The 20,219-nt window shown below is 40.5% G+C and overlaps 1 protein-coding gene across 1 annotated transcript in view; it reads left to right on the top strand.

Moving 5' to 3' along the window:
- Window positions 1-20,219, top strand: part of CSMD2 (CUB and Sushi multiple domains 2) — a 590,124-nt gene that overhangs the window by 536,666 nt on the left and 33,239 nt on the right. The window contains exons 57-59 of the mRNA XM_029945853.1: window positions 1,670-1,858; window positions 15,424-15,597; window positions 20,009-20,191. Coding sequence (XP_029801713.1) covers window positions 1,670-1,858; window positions 15,424-15,597; window positions 20,009-20,191 — 546 coding nt within the window. The remainder of the gene's footprint in view (window positions 1-1,669; window positions 1,859-15,423; window positions 15,598-20,008; window positions 20,192-20,219) is intronic.

The following is a 20,219-nucleotide window of genomic DNA, read 5'->3' on the forward strand; positions in this document are numbered from 1 at the left end:
GAACTGAGGGCTGAGGGGGAGGGGGAGGGGGGAATGGGGTGATGGTCATGGAGGGGGGCACTTGTGGGGAGAAGCACTGGGTGTTACATGGAAACCAATTTGACAATAAACTACTATTTAAAAAAAAGGAAAGCATTGTAAAAAATAAATAAAATGCAAATCTGATCAAGCCATTCCCTGTTTAAAATGCCTCTTAAACTTCCCAATGCCCTTACAACAGTACTGTCCTCTGCCTCCACCTCACTCTGCACTGGGTCTTGGCCACACTGAACCTCGTCCAGCCCTCACACATACCCTGTGTCCACTCATCCCCGGGGCTCTCCCACACAGGCTCCTCGAATGCGTTCTTCTCTGTCCCGCTTGGTCTGAGTCACTTTTACCCAACCATCAAGAACCAGCTTAAATGCCACCTCTTCTTGGAAGCCTTTCCTGCTCCACCTCCTGCACTGGGCTAGATGCACTGCTTTGCACTTCTAGAACATTCTCTACTACCCCTATCAGAGCACTTATCAAACAAAATAATTGCCTTGTTTGTGCATTTCTCTCTAGACGAGCAGTTCCCAACTGGGGATGCTTTTATCCATCCTCTGCACCAACAGGGAACAGATATCTAGAGATATTTTTCCTTGTCACACCTGGAGGGTTTCTACTGGCATCTAGTGGGTAGAGGCCGAGGATGCTGTTGAACATCCTACAATACACAGCTCTGCCCCCACAACAAAGAATTAGCAGCCAAAATGTCCAGAGTGCCAAGGTGGAGAAATTTGCACATTGCTTGGCCCTCGGTGTGTGGCAATAAATAATGTGAATCAATGCATGCTGCATATTTATTTTGTGATGCCAACCTCTCGGAGCCTCAGAGAAGTTCATCAAAGGTGGAAATACCTTACATTTTAAAAACTTATCAAAGATTTTTAAAAAATACCTGTCCTGGGGCACCTAAGTGGCTCAGTCGGTTAAGCATCTGACGCTTGATTTTGGCTCAGGTCATGATCTCACGGTTCATGAGATGGAGCCCCGTGTAGGGCTCTGTGCTTGACAGCATGGAGCCTTCCTGGGATCCTCTCTCTCTCTCTCTCTGCCCTCCCCCTGCTCCTGTGTGCGCTCTCTCTCCCTCTCTCTCTCAAAATAAATAAATGAACTTAAATAAATAAATAAAATTTTAAAAGTGATTAAAACCCTTTACAAAAAAGACCAACCCCTATTGGAGTCAGCTCAGCTGCATCTGTTCTACAGGATGAGCTTTGCTGCACCTAGGCTAGGACACCCAGGGACAAGGGAGTCATGCCCTCCAGGGACTCACGTATTCAAACCACTCACCATCTAGGCTGATAAGGTCAGCAGTAGAGGTTTGTGCAAGGGAACACTGTTGGGGCCGAGGCTAACCGGTCTGGGAGGAGGTGGGAAGGCTTCTCCAAAGAGGTGAGTCTAGCAAGAGGTGGAAGAATGAATCCCTTAACCGGGCAATCAAGGCCAGTGATCGGGAAGCAGAGCAGCCTGAGGACCAGCTCACCCTCCCAGGCAGGATCCGCTTCACGCTACTGATTTTGGTCTGGACATTTTGCCGTACTGGGAACACATGACTGTGGACATATGAATCCTCATTTAGAAGCATAAGAAAATCTTTGCATCCTGGTTTCTGTTGTCTAATTGTTCCCTTCCATTACAGTCATCAACTGCACTGATCCCGGACACCAAGAAAACAGCCTTCGTCAAGTCCATGCCAGCGGCCCGCACAGGTTCAGCTATGGCACCACCGTGTCTTACCAGTGCAACCACGGCTTCTACCTCCTGGGCACCCCGGTGCTTAGCTGCCAGGGAGATGGCACATGGGACCGTCCCCGCCCCCAGTGTCTCTGTAAGTGGATGTCATTGACTCAAAGTGATCCTGTGCAGACGGACAGGATGGCCATGTCCAAGTACATGTCCTCCTCGTGTGTGTATGTGTGTGTTACATCACAATAACAGTCACTCCGGCTGCTCCTTAGGCCCCTGTTGAGTTAATTTCACACCAACTTGTGCATTCTCTTTCTTCCTAGCTAAAGGCCTTTTCTCTTTCCTCTCTGCTACACTGCTATCCTTTCCGGCCCTCAGGGCGCTCTTCCTTCACAACAGGCTGCCTGGCATGACACTGTCTCAAACCTTACTCCTTCCTCGCTTTTCCAGAAAAATAACACATGAACCCCTTTCTTTTGAAGGACTGGAACAGAAATGCCATAGATTCTGGAGGCCGACTGACTGAGACATGAATTCTGGCTTTGCCCCTAAACAAGCTGTTTGGTTTGAAAAAGTCTATTAAGCTTTCAAGCCTCCATTTCTTCATCTACAAAAATGACCCTAATACCTATTCCATAGAGTTCTTAGAAGATTAAATTAGAGAAGCTGGAGGGCACCTGGGTGGGGGGGGCCAGTCGGTTGAGCATCAGACTTGATTTCAGCCTAGGTCGTGCTCTCACGGTTGTGGGGTTGAGCTCTGCGTCAGGCTTTATTTACACTGGTCATGGAGCTGCTTTAGATTCAGTCTCTCTCTCTCTCTCTCTTTCTCTGCCCCCTCCCTCACTCATGCTTTCACTTTCTCTCTTCCTCTAAAAAAAAATTAGAAAATCCATAAAGAGTTCCAAGTATAGAGCTTTTACATAGTAGCTACTCCACCAACAATGACTTCCTAATTATTATTATGAAAAAATATTTGTGGGAACAACATGCTAAAAATGGTGGGTGAGAGAGGGGAGGTACTCAGAACCCTGACATCCCGTTGCTAACCTCACACATCCACATGAGGAAACTGTCCCTTGACCTCCTGCGCTCTCCTCTTGTTCCTGCAGGTGAATCCCCACCTCCCCCAGATCCCTGGGAACCATTAATCTGCCTTCTATCTAAAGATTTGCCTATTCCAGGCATTCCAGATAAATATACATGTGGCCTTGTACGTCTGCCTCCTTCCACTTGCCATAAGGTTTTCAGAGTTCATCCATGTTGTAGCACATATCAGTGCTTCAATCTTTTTCACAGCCAAATACTATTCTAGTGTGTGGATATACTACAGTGGTTTATCCATTCATCAGTTGATGGACATTTGAGTTGTTTCCTCTTTTGACCTATTACGAATAATATTGCTGCACACATTTACTTCTTTTTATTACTTAATTTCCCTAGCTAGAATTTCCAATATAAGTTTGAATAGAAGTGGCAAAACAGGCATCCTTCCCTCGTTCCTGGTCTTTGAAGAAAAGCGTTTGGTTTTTCACCATTAAGTATAAAGTTAGCTGTAGAGTTTATGTAAATTCCCTTTAGGACTGAGAAATTCCCCTTCTATGCCTAGTGAGAAATTTCCCTTCTACTCCTAGCTTATTGAAAATTTTTATCATGAAACAGTGTTGGATTTTGTCAAATGATTTTTCTGAATCTATTGAGATGACCATGTGATTTCTGCCCCCTCACTGTATTAATATGGTATTCACACTGATTGGTTTTCATCTGTTGAACCATTCTTGTATTCCAAGAACAAACCACATTTGGCCATGGTATAATATGCTGCTGGATTCAGTTTACTCATATTTTGTTGAGGATTTTTGCAGCTATGTGCATGAGGATATTGGTCAATAGTTTCCTTTCTTTGTGATGTCTTTGGTTCTAATATCATGTTGGCTTCATAAAATGAGTTGGGAAATGTACCTCTCCTATTTTCAGGAATAGAAATTATTAGTGTTATTTCTTCTTTAAAAATTTAATAGAATTCAACAGTGAAATCATCTAGTCCTGGGCTTATCTTTGAATGTTTTTTGATTATCGTTTTATTCTATTTATTTGCTATAACTCTATTCAGATACTCCATTTCTTCTTGACTAAGTTTTGGTAGTTTGTGTACATTTAAGAAATTTATCCATTTCATCTGGATTATTAATTTGCATATGATTGTTCATGCTCATAGTTTGGGTTTTTTTCCCTCTACTTTCTATTTCACTTATCTCTGCTACTATCTTTATTATTTCCTTTCTTCTGTTTGCTTTGGGTTTAATTTGTTCACCTTTTTCTAGTTTCCTAAGGGGAAAGTTTGGCTTGTTAGTTTAAGATCTCTCTTCTCTTTAATGTAGGCATTTGCAGCTATAAATTTCTCTCTGAGCATTGCTATCGCTATATCTCATGAGTTTTGGTATGTTGTGTTTTCATTTTTGTGTGTCTCAAAGTATTTTCTAATTACTCTTCTGATTTCTTCTTTGACTTATTGGCTATTTAGGAGTGATTTTTTAATTTCCATATCTAAATTTTTCAAATTTTCTTCTGTTATTGATCTTTAATTTCATCACATTGTGGTTGGAGAACATACTTTGTATGATTTCAATCTTTTTAAGTTTATGGAGACTTATTTTATGGCATAACATATGGTCTCTCCTAGAGAACACTCCATGTGCATGTACTCTGCTGTTACTACATTGAGTGTTCTCTGGATGATTGTGAGATCTATTTGGTGTATAGTGTTGGTCAACATACTTCCTTGTAGGTCTTTGTCTTGTTCTATGGGATGGTGAAATCTCATACTATTATTATTGCTCTGTCTATTTCTCCTTTCAATTGTTATTTTTTATTTCATGTATTTAGGATCTCTGTTAGGTGTGTATATATTTATAATTGTTATATCTTATTGATGGGTTGATTCTTTTATCACTATAAAATGTCCTTTCTGAGTTTAATGACAATTTTTGCCTCAGAGTCTATCCTCTCTGATATTAGGATAGCCACACCAGCCTCTGTTTAGTCTCTGTATGAGCAATATTATCTTTTCCCATCTTTTACTCTCAGTCCATTTGCATCTTTGAATCTAAAGGATGTCTCTTTTAGACAGCATATAGTTGAATCATGTTTTTTATCCATTTTGCTAATATCCACCTTTTATGTATTTAATCAACATTTAGTGTTATTATTGATAAGGTAGGTTTTACATCACCCATTTTTGCTATTTGTTTCCTATGTATCTTATGGTTTTGTGTTTTTTTGGCTTTTGAGTTTGGAGCATTTTTTGGTTCTCTGTTCTATTGCTGTTTTCTTTTATGTTAAATAGAGCTTTTCCAATGTAACATTTTATTTTTCTTATTTTTTAATAATTTATTGTCAAATTGGTTTCCATATAACACCCAGTGCTCTTCCCCACAAGTGTCCTCCTCCATTACCCTCACCTCTTCCCCCCACTTCAACCCTCGATTAGTTTTCAGTATTCAATAGTCTCTCAGGTTTTGCATCCCTCTCTCTCCACAACTCTCTTTCCCTCTTCCCCTCTCCCTGGTCCTCCATTAGGTTTCTCCTGTTCTCCTGTTAGACCTATGAGTGCAAACATATGGTATCTGTCCTTCTCTGCCTGACTTATTTCGCTTAGCATGACACCCTCAAGGTCCATCCACTTTGCTACTTCTACTTTCTGCAACCACCATGGTGGGGCCTCCGAGAATAACAAAGAAATTAAAATGTATCCATCTATCCATCACCAATGTAACATTTTAATTTCTTTGTTATTCCACTGTATGTTTCTCTTTTTTTAATGTTTTTAATTTATTTTTGAGAGAGAGAGAGAGACAGCATGAGCAGGGGATGGTCAGAGAGAGAGGGAGATACAAAATCTGAAGACAGGCTCCAGGCTCTGAGCTGTCAGCACAGAGCCTGATGTAGGGCTCGAACCCACGAACCATGAGATCATGACCTGAGCCGAAGCTGGACACTTAACCGACTGAGCCACCCAGGCACCCCCACTGTGTGTTTCTTAAGTTATTTTTCTTAGTGGTTACTCTGGAAATTACAATTAACCTCTTAACTTATAAGAACATAGTTTGTATTAACACTAACTTAATTCCAGTTATATACACAAGCTTTGCTCCTACATAGCTCCCTTACCTCCCCACTCCTTTGTGCTGCTTTTTGTCATACAAATTACACCTTTAGACATTGTATGCCTATCAATATAGATTTCCAGTTATAGCTTCATGCCATTTCTCAGATAGAAGAAGAAAGATTACAAACAAACAAAAAAACACCTATTCTGCAGTTTATATTTACCTATGTAGTTGTTTTTACCAGGGTTTTTTAGTTCTTTGTGTGACTTCAGTCCTTTCATTTCAGCCTGAAAGACTTTCTGTAGAATTTCTTTATAATTTAGACTTTCTTCCTAGGTTGGCTTGTGATAGATATATTCTCATACTCAGTGTTTGTTCATCCAGAAATCTGTTAATTTCATTTCATCTTTGAAAGATAGTTTTGCTAGCTATAAAATTCTTGGCTGAAAGTATTTTTTAATCACTTTAAATATGTCATATTACTGATATATTTAGACTTAAATCTACCATCTTATTTTGTGGTTTTTGTTTGTTCTATTCAGTTTCTTTCTTCTCTTTTTTATCTGATTAACAACTTTTATAATTCCATTTTTTCTTCTTTACTAATAAGTAAGTTATATACTCCACATTTTAATGGCTATGTTAGAAATTATAACAGGAACCATTTCAGTTATCAAAGTCTAAATTTAATCTCTTTTCTTCCTCCTATATCATACAAGAACATTAGGGCACTTAAACTCCATATATATTTTTCTGACTTTACATTATTGTTTTTTTGTATCTTAGTTGTGCCTTATTTTTTAAACCCACAATGTATTATTGTTGTCCTATGCAATTATTGTCTACTTGGACTTAGCCACATATTTGCCACTTTCTTTGCTTTTCATTCTTCTTATACCTTGTCCTTCCTCATGGGATCATTTTCCTGCTATTTGAAGGACATTTGTTAGAATCTTATGTAATGAAGATATGCTGGTGGCAAACACTCTCAGTTTTTGTTTGTCTATAGTACATTTACTTGTCTCCCATTTTCGAAAGATATTTTTGGTAGGTTTAGAAATCCAGGCTGGTAGTTACTTTCTTTCAGCCCATCAAAGAAATCTCTCTAATGTCTTCTGACCTCTTTTCTTGCTAGAGAGAAGTCAGCTATCAGTCTTTCACGCCTTTGAAAAGTCGGTCTCTGTCTTTGGTGTTCTGCATTTTCCTAGTTATTAAATGATAATTTAGCTGGCTCAGAGTCCACATTGACAAATTTCTCTTACTACACTCTGCTGGCATTTATTATTAATAAGAAGTCTGCTTTCACATTAATCATTGCAGTTTTTAGGTAGCCTTATTATTTTTTTTACCTCACTGACTTTAAGATCCTTTCTTATTGGCATTCTGAATATTTTTTGCACCTTGTTTAGATATTTTATTTATCCTTCTTAAGATTAGGCTTCCTGGAATTTTTTTTTTGTCATCTGGGAAATTCCCATCTGTCAGTTCTATACTGTCACCCCTCATTCTCTTCTTTCAGTATTTCATTTTTGGGTAACTCTCTATGTTTCTGAAATTCTCGTTCATATTGTTAATCTCTGATAGATTTCCCCAGGTCTCTCCACATTAGTAATTTACATTAATATGATTTTTTAGGTTGAACTAATTTAAGGTTGAGCTAAAATTCTGTTCTGGATTATCAACTATCACTGGGCTTGGTGGGCTTTCCCCCTCTATCTGTAAATTGTACCATTTTGTTACATAGATGAGTTTATTCTTTAAAAAATGTTCACAGGTGGGACACCTGGGTGGCTCAGTCAGTTAAGCATCTGGCTTCGGTTCAGGTCATGATCTCACAGTTCATGGGTTCGAGCCCTGTGTCAGGCAGGCTCTGTGCTGACAGCTAGCTCAGAGCCTGGAGCCTGCTTCAGATTCTGTATTCCCTATCTCTCTCTGACCATCCCCTGCTTGTGCTGTCTCTCTCTGTCTCTTGAAATTAAATAAAAAACAAAATAAAAAAAATAAAAAATGTTCACAGGTAACTCGTTTGTCCTGCCATTCGCTAATTATCATTTAGCTATGTCCTAGCTGAGATTTAACTATTCACTGAGTTCCTGTTTTCTATTATTTGTTTTGTATGTGAGATGTCCTATTTGTTTTTTTTTAATTTGCTTAATTATTTCCATTGGGTACCATTCCTCTATAAACATGTTCTTTTTATGTCTTTCACATATTAAACATCCTTATAATGCTTTCTATATCTGATAATTACAATATCATCATCTTTACGAGTCTAATTCTGCTATTGTTGTTTATGCTGATTCTTACTTACAGTGACTTATTTCTCATGTTTTATTATGTTTACATTGTGAACTCTTATTAGACTGATCTTAATCTGCAAGAACCATGAATCAGGCTTTCACTCTTGTAGAAGCCAAAGCCTGTAAACAGACTAGCCATTATCTCTCAAAAAAAAAAAAAAAAAAAGACGAATGCTCAATAGTTGCTGATATTTTTACTCCATAAAGCCAATTTTAACTTCTTTTTCTCATTGGAATTTACAAGGTGCTAAACTAATTACCAGGCCCATTGCATTATACCATTAGGGACATAGAAACTAAATAGAAACCGAGAGGGAAATCTGCTCTTCTTTTTTGAGCAGGTTCTCCCAGGACCAGAACCACAATGTTTATTACTCATTCTGAATATGAGCTTCAGCAAGATTTCCAGAAAGATGATATACAAACACCAACACCCAATTTTTTTAAATGGACTACTTATTGATGGAGAAAAGTAAAGAATTTTCCTCAGACCCTGAGAAAAGTTCACTGCCTATAAGATTCCAAGTGACTTTCAGTGAAACCATTTTCAGTGGTATTTCATGTTTATCATGACATTATTAGTGGGCTAATTAAATTTTTACTTCTGGAAGACCAAATTACCTGTGAATAAGGCTGGTAGAAAATTGTAGAGTACCTTACATATCCCCCGATCGACTCAGTCAAAGAAAATCAACTGTTCTAGGAGATGTGCAGGGACCAAGGAAAATGCATAAGCTGGGTCTATATCATATGCTATTTCCCTGATAAAGTGCTTTAGAAAACAGTGGAAGTGCTGGAGGCTGGCTGATTATTACTACAACTTTCATACAACTTTCAACCCACGTGGAGTCCTTTTACTGTGGGGCCCAGCATAGTCCACATCCAACTACTATTAATTGCTGATTCGTATTATTGTTTTTGCTGAATTAGACTTTTATGCTTTTTTCTCAATCCTTGTTATATATGTATTCTGTGTAATGCAAGAAAGTCTGCTACTATCAGCAGTGCTGAATATCTTCCCTATTTTTATGTACACATTTAAACCTACTTGCAGCTAGGAAAAAAATAAACTTATTTGCAGCCACTGCAGGGTGTCCCACGTGGACATGGGCATGAACATTGAAAACATTTTTAAAGGCTCTTATATTTGACAAACTGAGAAATACAGCAGTTGTTACTCACCTTCTCTTTGTTCTTCACCCCTTGTTTGTATGCAAATATACACCGAATAGAAGTTGTTCCTTTTCATTGTTATCGTACATCCTTTTCTAGTTTTTCCTTCCCCACAGCAGCTGAAAGGTATTAACAGTGTTTTATTTTTTGTCACATTTCTTTGGTTGACTTTTTCCTCCTTTAAAAGAATAAACCACAGGAAAGGAATAAAACAATAGAGTATATTCTGGTTACTAATTTTACAGATGCCCAAGTAGCCTAGATCAAGCCAGTCACAAAAAAAAGTAATAATTTCAGGCATTACATATACTGTTTTAGAGATTATATTAGATATTGCTATAATTTAACACTGCCCTCAAATTTGCCAAAGAAAAATTTTAAAGCCAAATAAGAACATCAGAAAAACAGCCAGCCAATTGCAATCACAGAAATCATTAGGAACAGCCAACATATATGTGTATATCAGTAAACATGAAGAAAAATGTTATCAGTGTTATTAATAAAAGCCCAAAATGGGAAACAACCCAAATGTTCATCAGCTGGAAATGGATGGGAAAATGTGGTATATTCATGAAGGGATAGGGTAGTCAACCTTGAAGATGGTCCCAATGACCCCACTTACTGGTATTCTTGCCTTTATATAATATCTTCCCACACTGTACCCAGCTTAGTCTGTGTCAACTGGTGATGTGTGACTTACAAAGCTATGTCACAAGAGACATTTCTACCTCAACCTTGCTCTCTTGTATCAGTCACTCTGAGGGGAAGCCAGTCAAGCCTTCAGATGACTGCAGCCACAGCCAACATCTTATGTACAGACTCATGGAGAATCTTGACCCAGAACCATTGAGCTAAGCCACTCCTAAATTCCTGACCCACAGAAACCATGAGCAATAGTAAATGTTTATTGGTGTCCAAGCTTTGAAGCAATTTGTTGCATAGCAACAGATAACTAATACAAATGGTATATAGCAGGGATTAGCAAACTTGGCTCACGGACCAAATCCAGCCTGTGGCTAAGACCTAAGAATGTGGTTTTTTAAAAAATATTTTTAAAGTATTGTGCAAAACACACACACACACAAAAAGCAAAGAAGAGTATGCAACTGAGACTGTATGTAGTCCTCAAAGCCTAAGGTATTTACTATCTGGCCTCTTACAGAAAAAGTTTGCCAACTCCTGGTTATTGCAGTGATTATGAAAGAAGCACTGCTAAACACAGCATCGATGAATATCATAGACATAATGTCTAGTAGAAGAAGCCAAATGCAAGAGAATATATACCATATGATTCCATTTATAGAAATTCAAAAATAGGCAAACTAAATAATGGTGTAGAAAGTCAAATTGGTGGCTTACTTTGGGGAGGAGGAGGAAGATAGAAGGCATGAAAGAGCTTCTGAAGTGCTGGTGATATTCGTGTCCTGATATGAATTGTGGCTACATGGATATATTTGCTTTGTGACAATTCATTAACCTATATGCTTGTGCTTACTGCATTTTTCTTTTACATATGTATGTTTTATTTCCATTAAAACGGGTTTATTTGAAAAATCATTAGAAAGTTTAAATTGGACAATTTCTAGAAGCCCAGAAATTTCTAATAAACAGTCATAGAATCATTTAAATTGTAACTAGAGACTTCATTCCTTTCAGAAGGACAGAATTCATTGGTACTATTAAAATAGCATTGCAGAAGAGAGTCAATTATGGTACTTAAGAATGTGACCTCTGGAGTCAATTTGCCTGGTCTCAAAAGCTAATTCTACCATTGAATAAGTCTGTGGCTTTGGATAAGTCACTCTTCTTTCCCGTGCCCCATTTTCCTCATCAGTAAGATGGAGATTAAAATAGTGCCTACCTCATAGGGTTATTTTAAGGAGAAATAGTATAATCCTTGAAACTCACTGTATCAGTTATCTATTGCTATGTAATAAACATCTCAAAACTTAGTGCCTTAAAATATCAACTGTTTGTATTTTCTTACAGTGATAAAGGTCTAGAAGGATTCAAGGCTCAGCTCTGGATTAGTCAGAGTTCTCCAGAGACACAGAACCAATAACCAATGGAAGATTACATAGGTACAGATATAGGTATAGGTAGGTGTAGAAAGATCTATATTTTTATATATTGGCTCACACAATTATGGAGGCTGAGCAGTCTCAAGATCTGCATTTGGCGAGCTGGAGACCCAGGAGAGCAAGCAGTGATCAGAGTTTGAAAGCCCAAGAAGCAGGAGAGCCAATAGTATAAATTTTAGTCCAAGTCTGAGTCCAAAGATAGGCAAAGACTGATGTCCCAACTCAAAGACAGGCAGAAGAAGAGAATTCTCCCTTACTCTGCCTTTTTGTTCTATTCAGGCCTTCGAGAGCTTGGTATTAAGGAGGGCACTTGTGATGAGCACTGGGTGTTATATATAAGTGATGAATCAGTAAATTCTACCTCCTCAAACTAATATTACACTGTATGTTAACTAACTAGAATTTAAATAAAAACTTGAAACAAAAAAAGAGAGGGGAGGGAAGTCTCCTTTACTCAGTCTACCTATTCAAATGTTAATCTCACTCAAACTCCCTCTCAGAATAATGTTTGGCAAAATATCTGAGCATCATATGGCCCAGTCCGTTTTACACAATGACCTGAAATGAACCATCACAGCAGGAATGGTTCATCTGTGCCCCACCAGCTCAATCAGGACTAAAGAGTCCAAAATGGCCTCACCTACATGTTTGGGGCTTTGGGCTGACTCTTCTCCTCTATGTGGCCTCTGTCCATGTGGCTACTCTCTCTAGCAGGATGGTTTAGTCTTCTTTACTTGGAGGCTGAGCCTTTAGATCAAAAGAGGAAACAATAAGATTTCTAAAGGCCAGAACTCAAACTTCCCAAACTTCATTCTACTACATTCTATTGAGCAAAGTATTTCACAAAGCCAGCACAGATTCAAGGGCAGAGGAAATAATAGGTATAGCAGGAGGAGTGGCATGCATGTACAGGGATGGGAAAAATTGTTGGTGGCCATCTTTGCAGACAGTGTGCAACAGCCAGCCTTTGGCCACCATGGATCATATTCTTCCCACATGCATATACAGCCTCTACCCTCAAGACTTCCAAAGTCCTATGCATTTTTTTCAGTTATATATTGTGTAACAAATCACCCCAAAGTGTAGTGGCTTAATGCAACAACCATTGTATTGCTTCTGGTTGGCAATTCAGGCAGAATTTAATCGAGACAGCGCATCTAGCTACTGAGGCTCAACTAGACCTAAAGATCCAAGATGGAAACTTGTCAGGAAACTTGGTCCCAGCAGTCACCCGGGGCTTTATGGTTGTTCTCCACATGGCTCCTGCCTCCATGTAATTTTTTTATCATTCAGTAGTCTAAGCCAGACTTCCTTACATGGTGGCAACTATATTCTAAGAAAATGAAGGCAGAAGCTGCCAATCCTGCGAATCCACAACCCACCCAATATCATTTCTACCACATTCCAGTGGTCAAAGCAGGTCACAAGGCCAGCCCAGATTCATGGGGAGGGGAAATGGGCTCTATGCCTAGATGGAAGCAATTTTAAGCAGTAGTCTCTGCAGATAATATACCACAGACTGGGGCACCTGAGTGGCTCAGTCGGTTAAGCATCCAACTTAAGCTCAGATCATTATCCCACAGTTCAAGCCCTGCATCGGGTTCTATGTTAACAGCTCAGAGCCTGGAGTCTGCTTTGGATTCTGTGTCTCCCTCTCTCTTTGCCTATCCCCTGGTCATGTGCTCGCACTCTGTCTTGCTCGCTCGCTCTCTCTCTCTCAAAAATAAATAAATGATAGCTAGCTAGCTAGCTAGCTAGCTAGCTAGATAAGATAGATCATAGATAATAGGCACCTAGAATAGGGCTTGAAACACACCAAGACCACAATGAGAAATAAAATAAAATAAAGATACCCCCGACCTATTCATGCCATCCCTGTATCTGGCCAACATTGGGCATCATTGGCCCAACTCACACTTTATCCCTTTGGTCACCTGTCCGGTTCATCATCTATGTTGTGCCCTGTGCCCTTTTTGGGTACAAACAATGACTGTAAGAGTCTCTTGCCCTACCACAAGGTTTAGTCCATCCAAGACATTGTCACCCTTCTTTAACTACTTCAGTAGTGCCCTCTTTCTGCCACACTCTGGAATGTTTCCTACATTATAGCCAGGATGGTCTTGTTAAAGTATTAATCAAATCACATGACTCCAGTGGTGTCCCATCATGCTTATAATAAAATCCTAATCCTATGCCATGATCTGGTTCCTAGCAACCTCTCCACACATGTCCTTTATTCTTTCTTTGCTCAGTTCATTCTGCAGCTCTGGTTTCTTGCTGTTCCTCAAACACACTAAGCTCATTGTGCCCCTGGGCCTTTACCCCAATGTTCCTTGCCTCAGAATACTCTCCCCACGGATCTTGCATGACAGAACTCTTTGGATCATTCAAATCACTGTTCAAATGACACCTTGTCCAAGAGCTCTTCCTTGACCACCTTACTCAAAAATAGCATGCTCAGTCCACCTCTGCATGGATGAAGATTTGGTTTTTTTGATGGAGATTTGTTTCTCTTCATAACACACCTAGAATTGCCTATTTAATTTAGTCTCATTTTTCTGCTAGAATATAATTTCCATGAGAGAATAGAAATTCTTCTCCCAAACATATAAAATAGAGCCTAACACATAACAGGCACTCAATAAATATGTGTTGAGTAAATGAAAGAACCTGGTATCAACTTGTGGCAAGAACAATGGGAAGCAAACCCAGTGATGTTGACAGCATTGTCCTGCCCTGCCCTGTCCTGTACATCTCAGTCTGGTATTCTAATCTTTCTTTTTTAATTGAGGTATAATTGACATACAACATAATATTAGTTTTGGGTATACAACATAATGATTTGATACTTGCATACATTGTGAAGTGATCACCACAGTAGGTCTATTTAACATCCCTCACCATAGATAGCTATAGAATTTTGTTTCTTGTGATGAGAACTTTTAAGACTTAATTTCTTAGCAACTTTCAAAAATGCAAAACGGTATTACTAACCATAGTCACTATGGTGAACATTACATGCCATGACTTATTTATGTTATAATTGGAAGTTTGTACCTTTTGACCTCCTTCACTCATTTGGCCCGCTTCCCACTCACTGCCTTTGGCAACCACCAATCTATTCTCTGTATCTAAAAGCTCCATTGTTTGGGGGGTTTTTTTAGATTCCACATATAAGTGAGATCATATGGTAATTGTCTTCCCCTGACTGACTTATTTCACTTAGTATAATGCCTTTGAGGTCCATTGACCTTGAGGTCCATTCATGTTGCCATAAATGGCAAGGTTTCATTCTTTTTATGACTATATAATATTCCATTGTGAATATACACCACATCTTCTTTATCCATTCATTTGTCAGTGGACACTTGGTGGCTTCCATGTTTTGGCTACTGTAAGTAATGCTGCAGTGAACATGGGGTGCATATATCTTTTCAGGCTAGTTTTTTTTTCATTTTTTTCAATAATCTGGTATTCTAATCTTATCACTGGTATTCAGTTACAATTTGATGTTTCAGGAAAGGGAGCTTGCAGACTGAAGGGAACAAGTTGAGGACAATTGATGTGAGCATCTGTAAGATGCAGTTGGAAAAGGGCCGGAACTTGCCCTTATTCTGGAAACAATAGCCAATGCAGACAGTCTATTCCATCTTATGTTTACTATGTGTGCCACCTTGCTGCCAGAGACACTTTGGATATGTCCTACAGCAGTGAGGAAATAGAGAGTGGTGAGCACAAGAGGAAAAGAAGAAAAGAAATAGTTATTACTGAACACCTGCTTCATGCTGAGCAGTCTCCCACCTATTATCTTACTCAGTTCATAAAACAACAGTATTACTCTTCATTTCACAGATAAGGAAAATGTATGGCAGGTTGGGTAGGCATTGTCTGCTGATTCCAGGTAGGTGCGCCAGCAGGAAGCAAACTTCAGTAGATACCCAAGGTTTCTCTTCTTCTCTGCCTGCTGCTACAGAAAGCCTAGCGTGTTTCCTATGATGATGATTCATCCCTGTGCAGAGTTGCTGACATATTTGCTCTTCCCCACAGTGGTGTCCTGTGGCCATCCGGGCTCCCCACCCCACGCCCAGATGTCCGGGGACAGCTATACTGTCGGAGCAGTCGTGCGTTACAGTTGCACCGGCAAGAGGACTCTGATCGGAAATGCCACCCGTATGTGTGGGTTGGATGGACACTGGACTGGCTCCCTTCCCCACTGCTCAGGTATGGAGCTTGGCATGAGGGAGGAGGGTCCAATGAAACACTTGGCTGGTGGGAGATGGATGAGCTCCCAAGGTTCACGAGTGTGACAGATGGGCAAGAAGGAAGCTGACCTTTTGGACCCCCATCTTAACCTTCACAGCCAGAGAGCACAGCTATGAGAGGTCCCAACCAGACGTCAGCCTTTTGGTGGTCTGAGCCCAGCTTCATCCTGTTGATCTGCTCTGTCCAAGCCCATACAGCCAAGAGATTACAAAACTAGGGAGGATGTAAGTTTGTGAGTCCCCCCTGTGGCCAGAATCCTGTCCAGAAACTTGTTTCCATAAGTTTCTGGGAAGAGCCCAAGCCTCCCTGTTGCTGGGCCCAGGTCCAAACCCACTCCTGTGTTCTTTCCTTTCCTGTTTGGAACTCCAAAGCCCCAGACCAGTTCCCTTTCTTTCTTATCACTGCCTCTTCAACTTGTCTTGTGTCAAGGCTGCCTACTGGGATACAGGTCTCCACTACTGCCCTCACACACCAATCTCAGACTTCTCCTATTAATAAATTCATTTTACTATTAATCACTGTGGGGGACACAGACATGTTTTCCAAAGAACAAATGTAAGAAACTGCCATAGCTCTTATGTCCATATTATCCAAACCAGAAGTTCATCTGTAATGTCTTAGCAGAACAAAATATTTGAAATTGAATTGTCCCACCAATGACAGAAATTACCAAGCAAAAACTTAGCACCTCTGATCTTGGTCTCCTTTGAGATGAACCTGGTTCTCAAAGAGATTCCATAAAGTATGTCACCCCCAAGAATGTAGCTGCTCATGTATTTTTATGTTCCCCCAGGAAGCCCCCCTTGGCATTGAAATTAACCCCTATCCCTTCCCATGTTAGGCCCCCTCTTAGTGGGAAGTATCCTGACCTTCTGTTATAGATGCCCTCTCCTTGATTTGAGACCTCACCCACAAGACATGTAGCTGTTCTTGCAGTTTGAGTTCCTAGATGATCCTGTCTCCCAAATTTCAGGGCACGGCCAGAATATTGAACCAGATATTGGCTAGGTCTCCCCAGAAAGAAGAAATTCTTGAATACTGACCACTGTTTCAAAAGGCTGCTGGCTGCCCAAGACAATCTCAGACATATCGCTCTATATTACTACCCAGGACTTTGGTCCCTCACTTTTATTAATCTCATTAATCATCCACTTCATGAACTTGGCAGAGACTCCTTTAGCCAAGACTAGTGGAAAGCCTGTTACCCCAGGCCTTTAACTTCTTTCTGCTTGGACTTCTGGTGGAAGTGACTTGGGGAAAATAGCATGAAAAAGACAAGAGTCATGTATACCAAAGCCTCCTGAGTTATCCACAGCGCAAGTTCCAGGAGGAAAAGGCATTCCAAAGAGGAAAGACGCATTTCCCATCCATATGCCTGCCCAAGCACGTATTTGTCCCAGACCCTTCTATGAATTGTCCTTTTGAATAAAGTTCTTCCCTCTAGACACTTCTCCAAGGTATTTGGCCAATAGTGTTCTTAAAGCCTGTTTTATCTGTCGTGTGGATATTTGTTCTTCATGGGAAGGGGCGGTGCAGAGTACCAGAGAAAGAAGCCAGAAAGAAAGCCTTGAACCTCTACTGTCTGTTAGCATGTGTAACCCAACCATTCTCCTGGCCCAAGGCACGGAATCCTGAATCTCTTTGTCTCAATTTAATTTTCCTTCTCTGGAGCTGTGTTAGCAGATGCTGGAAAATGACCTACTTGAAACAGTACAGAAACAGTTCTTGTCTAGAAAACCTCCAAACCGTTTCAACCCTGAGATTTCTTAATTTTGTGACTTCCTAAGCACTAGTCCTACATATAAAAGAAGGGACTCTTCTTGGCCACATCAGAGGTCAAGGGGGACAAGAAACAAGCTGATTCTCTGGGAACATGAAAAAGGAAGAAGCAAGAAAGGAACTTTTAGAGGACATGGACCCCCCACCTTTAGAGGATATGTTGCATTCAGTTGTTTGATCCCTGACCTGAATATTCTGAAGAATAGTTTGCAATCACTTTTCCTGTGTATCCACCAAGGATAACAAACACTTTGGAGATGAGAATCATGGACAGAGTTTTGCTGGAGACCTCTGAGGATGGGATTAGAAGGGATTATATTAACGTTAAGGTTGAGGAATGAATGAATCTTAAATGCTTTAGATAAGAAAATGAGAGATGAGAAGAATAAGTGATTAGGAAGTAATGTTAGATGTGCATTGGTGAGTAGAATATAATACCTCCATTCCTGAAATTTTAGATATCATCTTTAGCAACAGCATCTCCTTCCAGTCCTAAGAAATATGCATTCAGAAGTTCAGGGTCAAACTTCTGAGCCTCGTTCTGTATGACCATGCACCCAGGTGATACATAAGAGATTATAAGTCCCTGAGCCATCAGGACATGCAGAGATTTCTAGCATTTGAGAAATACTTCAGGTTGTTCATTGCCCACCTCTGCAATGTCATCATCTTCCTGATATACCTCAGTAGAGGGCCAACAGTTACCATCTGCTCTCATGGTACAATATTCTATCCTAGATTCCCTTCTATCACTGAAATAGAGCCCTAAACACTGCAGTGAGGACCATTCTGTCAGATTAGGCTCCTGGGGGCACCTGGTGGCTCAGTTGGCTAAGCATCCATTTCTTGATCTCAGATCAGGTCTTATTCTCAGGGTTGTAGGTTTAAGCTTCATGTTGGGTTCCACACTGGGTGTGGAACCTACATTTAAAAAAAAAAGAGAGAATGCTTTTGGGATGCCTTGGGTGGTTCAGCTGGTTAAGCATCCTACTCTTGATTTCACCTCAGTTCATTATCTCATGGTCATTAAATCAAGCCCCACATTGGGCTCTGTGCTGGGTGTGGAATCTGCTTAAGATAGAGTCTCTCTCTCCCTCTCCCTCTAGCTCTCCTGCATCCATGTGTGTGTGCTCTCTCTCAAAAAAACAAAAAAAAAATCAGCTCCTAGGACTGGAGAGTTCTGTTTTCAAGCCTGTTGTTCAGGACTGCATCTGCAGCTGAGGTCAGCTGGCCAGTGTGGAAGTTAGTGTACTCACCATCAGAGCTGCCTTCAAGAGGGCCCAGTATTGCCTGTTGCATGAGCTACACCCTGGAAAACTTCAAAAGAGAAGAAAATCTAGCCAGATGTGGTGGGCCCCCTTTTTCCAAATGTTTGAGTTGAAGGTTGAATGAATCTCCCTTTTTTGGTAAATAGCAACATGGGATTATATAGTATTCTCACAGTCTGAGACTACACTAGAAAAGGAAATAATTCCAAGATTGAGAAAAGACATAAATAGTAAATAGTGGGGTATACATGACTTAAATATTTACTTACTCCAAGAAACCAAATGTTCATTCAGATGTTACCATTCAATGCCCACACATGTGGGTTCATGAGGAGATACATTCCACATCATCTTCTCATAAAGTTGCTATTGACACCTTAATTTTCCTCTTCCTTCCTCATACTTACCATGGCCTAGTGTGTTCTAATGATGTCTCCTATACATCTTCATCTTATGAGGGGTCCTGGCTCCCACAAGCCTAGATCTTGTGGCTTTGTCTCCTGTTCTCTACCCTCCTCCACCTCTTGGGTCTTTAACACTCTCTTGGGTGGGTCTGTACAATATCAGGACCCAGATAGATGCAGAGATGTAGCAGGAAGCAAGGGGCAAAGAAAGAATGGAATGATATGGTCTAAAACTTTCAACTAGAATTCACCAGTGTTGCGTAATTTTTCAATAGGGAATCCTCAGTTAAAGGCCCAGGATCCAGATTCAAGCCAGGCTACTGAGAAGACAAACCTACACTAAGGTGTTTAGACTTTAACCCATAGGCAATGGGAAGCTAGTGGAGATGTTTCAGTAGGAAAGAAACAAGATCAGATGGTTGGTGGCTGCTCCTGTCAGGTTTGAGGATAAAGTGGAAGATGGGTTACAGGGAGAGTTTAGGAGTTAGGAACATTAGTTAGAAGGCTCTCACAATAGTTTGGGCAAAAGAACACTGGGCATCTGAGCTAAGATGCTGGAGCTGGACACAAAGAGGGCACAGAATCTGCAGATACTATAGAGAAGAGGTAAGAGGAAGAAGATGTCGCCAGCTTGGACCACTGACATTCCACACTGGCACAGGCCAGAGGTCAAAGACCTGGTCTCCACCACGGAGCCTTCCTTCTACTTTCTTCCCTTGCTGCATGACCTCAGACCTTTGTATCATCTGACCTCTGCATAGTAAGATAAGTAGTAAGGTAGTAAGTAAGGTCCAAGTAACTGGGGCAAGGCACATAGTCCATCTTCATCCTCCTTATTCCTGGGATCCAATATCTTTCTGTCCCACTTCCCCACTGCCACCTCTGAAACAATGGGCTTTGTTTGGTTCTGGTCCATAGGAACTAGCATGGGAATCTGTGGTGACCCAGGGATCCCAGCACATGGCATCCGTTTGGGGGACAGCTTTGCCCCAGGCAGTCTGATGCGCTTCAGCTGTGAAGCTGGCCATGCCCTCCGGGGGTCATCTGAGCGGACCTGTCAAGTCAACGGCTCCTGGAGCGGCACACAGCCTGAGTGTGGAGGTAATGTATGTGACCATTCTGCTTTTCC

Source organism: Suricata suricatta, chromosome 8 (genome assembly GCF_006229205.1).
Source record: "Suricata suricatta isolate VVHF042 chromosome 8, meerkat_22Aug2017_6uvM2_HiC, whole genome shotgun sequence".
Classification (NCBI taxonomy): Eukaryota; Metazoa; Chordata; class Mammalia; order Carnivora; family Herpestidae; genus Suricata; species Suricata suricatta.